At 45.3% G+C, this 3,156-nt stretch overlaps 1 protein-coding gene across 1 annotated transcript; it reads left to right on the forward strand.

Annotated features, from left to right (window-relative positions):
* The first annotated feature begins 1,969 nt into the window (after positions 1-1,969).
* LOC137537902 (histone H3-like) lies at positions 1,970-2,359 on the forward strand. The gene has a single exon (XM_068259852.1). The coding sequence runs from the start codon at positions 1,970-1,972 to the stop codon at positions 2,357-2,359; it is 390 nt and encodes a 129-aa protein (XP_068115953.1).
* The last annotated feature ends 797 nt before the right edge of the window (positions 2,360-3,156 follow it).

A 3,156-nucleotide genomic window follows, 5' to 3' on the forward strand; every position in this document is an offset into this window, starting at 1 on the left:
GTGTAGTGTATGTATCATAGTCTAGGGCCAATTTAGGGGGAAGTCAATTACCCTATCTGCATGTATTTGGGATGTTGGAGGAAATCAGAGTACCCAAAGGAAACTCACACAGAAAAGGGGAGAACAAACAAACTCCTTGCTGAGATTTGAACCAGGGAACCCAGTCCTGCAAGGTGAGAGTGTTCAGCACTATGCCATCGTGCTATATACGTATATATATATATATATATATATACGTATATATATATATATATATATATATATATATATATACACACACACACACACACTGTATATGTTCTGTACAATGACCTTAAACTTAGGGACAGAATATGGCTATGAGAAGGTGCCTTAGAGAATGAATGGAAGGCAGAACTGGCTGATTAATTCAGTATATCAGATTTACTTTCTTATAGTCATGCCCTGTTGCTTAGGAAAAAGTTGTTCTATACATCTTAGCTTTAGTACAATGTGCAAATTATAATTTATGAACAGCTGCAAATCTTGTAAACCTTCTGACACCAAAAACGTCAGTTTATAACATAATTATGTGCAGCTAAGTCTACAGATTACCATTACACATATATTTCTGCACATCTTGATAAAGTGCTGTTCTGTCATATGTGATTATAAGGTTAAAGCAGATGTCGAGAATTACTTTCTCAGGGTTGCCCCCAATTCTCAAACAATACAAAAGACAGCACACACTCATTAAATCCCTGCTACCCTCTAGCAATAGTTTAAAATCTATCTGAAGTGAAAAACAGTTACTGGTTGCTTTTCCCTGTAGTGGAAAGCTTCTGGATAGTCCAGAGGTTTCCCGGACACTCCTTGTCCACCAACCCAGCGCTGGATTCCTCTGAACGTATTCAACAAGGGCTTGTTGAATACGCTCTTGTGGCCTTGCTCTCTTCCAAGTATGAGCTTCTCCATACTGGGCATGTGCAAGTAAGATCTAAGCATGCCCAATAGAATAAAGCCAATCGTGCATAGCTTTTTCTCCTCCATGCACAAGAACCTTAGTTCTACTGGCCATGCAAGGTGCTTACCCGCAAATGCCCAATACGAAGCATCTCTTACTCGGAAGGAAGCACGGCTATGAAAAGAAGAGGGCCTGTAGTGGTGAGCTTGGAAGCCTCTGGACCTTCCAGATACTTCCCACTACTTAGGTAAGAATCTAACTTTTTTTTTCTCTCACAGGTTTGTTTTAATGCACCATGTAGAGGTCCATACTGAGTTCTAATGCCATCTAGAGCAAAGCTGCCAACTCACTGCAGACTCTTGCCTACTTGCAGTGCCTTCTGAGAGGGGGACAGGTGCATGCACATAAACCACTCAGCATCTCCCTGTTATTTAACTGGAAGCAGGGGCGTTGTTAGGATCTGGATATCTGGGGCACCCCTAGGCACCAAGGGACAGTGAATGTGCGTAAGCGCACGTGGCAAAAAATGGGCGTGGCCATGCAGTGGGAAAGTGGGCGTGGTCATGGGTGGGGTCAAATGTACATGAATCTAGCAGTGGTGTAACTTAAATACCATACATACGCAGCATTTCACATAAATAGGCAGTGTCCCCTGGCTTCTGGCCTGGCTGGCAGTGATGCTGAGGGGCCTGGCTTGTGGGATTGCTGTGCTGGCCCAGCTGGCAGTGATGCTGAGGGGCCTGGCTGGTGGTATTGCTGTGCTGGCCTGGCTGGTGGTGATGCTGAGGGGCCGGGCTGGTGGCAGTGCTGTGTTGGCCTGGCTGTGGGGCCTGGAGAACTGTAGATAAGCCCCTGGAGAGTGAAGGGGGAGAAGTGAAAGACAGGAGAGAAAAAAGAGGGAGAAAGAGCACAAGAGAGAAGGGGGGAAAGAGCACAAAATGGAGGAGGTATACAAAACCGGGGAGCCCAGTGGGGTGTAGGAAAACAGAGGGAGGATGGAAGGGAGGGATTGAAAACAGAGAGGGCTATGATGGGGGACAGCACAAGATGGTGGGGAGGTCAGATTTACCTCCAGCCACATGGCATTCACATACCAAAGCCACCCAGAAGAGCGCCCCGGCCACCGGAGGAGTGAAGAAGCCTCACCGCTACTGGGCCGGTTCTGTGGCTCTTCGAGAGATCCGCCGCTACCAGAAATTAACTGAGCTGATGATCCATAAGCTTCCCTTCCACCGCCTGGTGCGGGAGATCACCCAGGACTTCAAGACTGACCTGTGCTTCCAGAGCTCGGCCGTCATGGCTCTGCAGGAGGCTAGCGAGGCTTATCTAGTGGGGCTCTTCGAGGACACCAACCTGTGCGCCATCCACGCCAAGAGGGTCACCATCATGTCCAAATACATCCAGCTGGCCCGCAGGATCCGCGGCGAGAGGGCATAAAAGCCTTGTATTCCTCTATAACGCCACATTGTTCCCAAAGAGAGGAATGTATGACTGTAATGTAAAGGGTAGCGGGAAGCAATGGTGATGTGGGACGGATATGATCAGTCTTTTCAGAAGGGCATTTGGAAGTGGGGTTCCTTTCCATGTGTTAAGTGGTGGAAGAAGGGGTGGGTGGAAGAAGGGGTGGGTGGAGGGAATAAGGAAAATTCATAGTTAGATTTTAAAGGAGCACTTTCACACACAAAAAAGTGTAAAATTAAGAATAAAAATAAAAAAAGTAAAAATACATAAGATGAACATTTGTCCCAGAGTAAATTGCACTGTACATCCATTTCTCCTATGTTACTATCACATGACTATCCTAGTCAAACGAGACCTAGGCAGACTTTTCTAACAGACCCCATTAAAATCAGCTATCATTACCCACGCACACATGTAAGCTCCTACAGTATACTCTATTGCTTTGAAAAGCAGCATTTTAATCAAGCTGTGCAAAGCATATCTTCATCTTTACTGCAGATAACAGTAACGTTTTCATTTCTACCACTGATGGAATCTTATGGTATATTGAACATGATTTATGTAATAATGTGTTAGCTTTATTATAAAAATATAGATCGACCTACAGACATTACTTGAACAGGAATGGTGGTTCTTGGCTGATGTAAAGTGTTATCGATGATCCATCGCGTACCGGTTGGCAGTGTGCTTGTACAGTGTATGACTTGCTTAAAGTGGACCAGAGCTGAGAGAAATTAAAAGTTTTATACATACCTGGGGCTTCCTCCAGCTCC

The sequence above is a fragment of the Hyperolius riggenbachi genome, chromosome 1 (genome assembly GCF_040937935.1).
Source record: "Hyperolius riggenbachi isolate aHypRig1 chromosome 1, aHypRig1.pri, whole genome shotgun sequence".
NCBI classification, from domain to species: Eukaryota; Metazoa; Chordata; class Amphibia; order Anura; family Hyperoliidae; genus Hyperolius; species Hyperolius riggenbachi.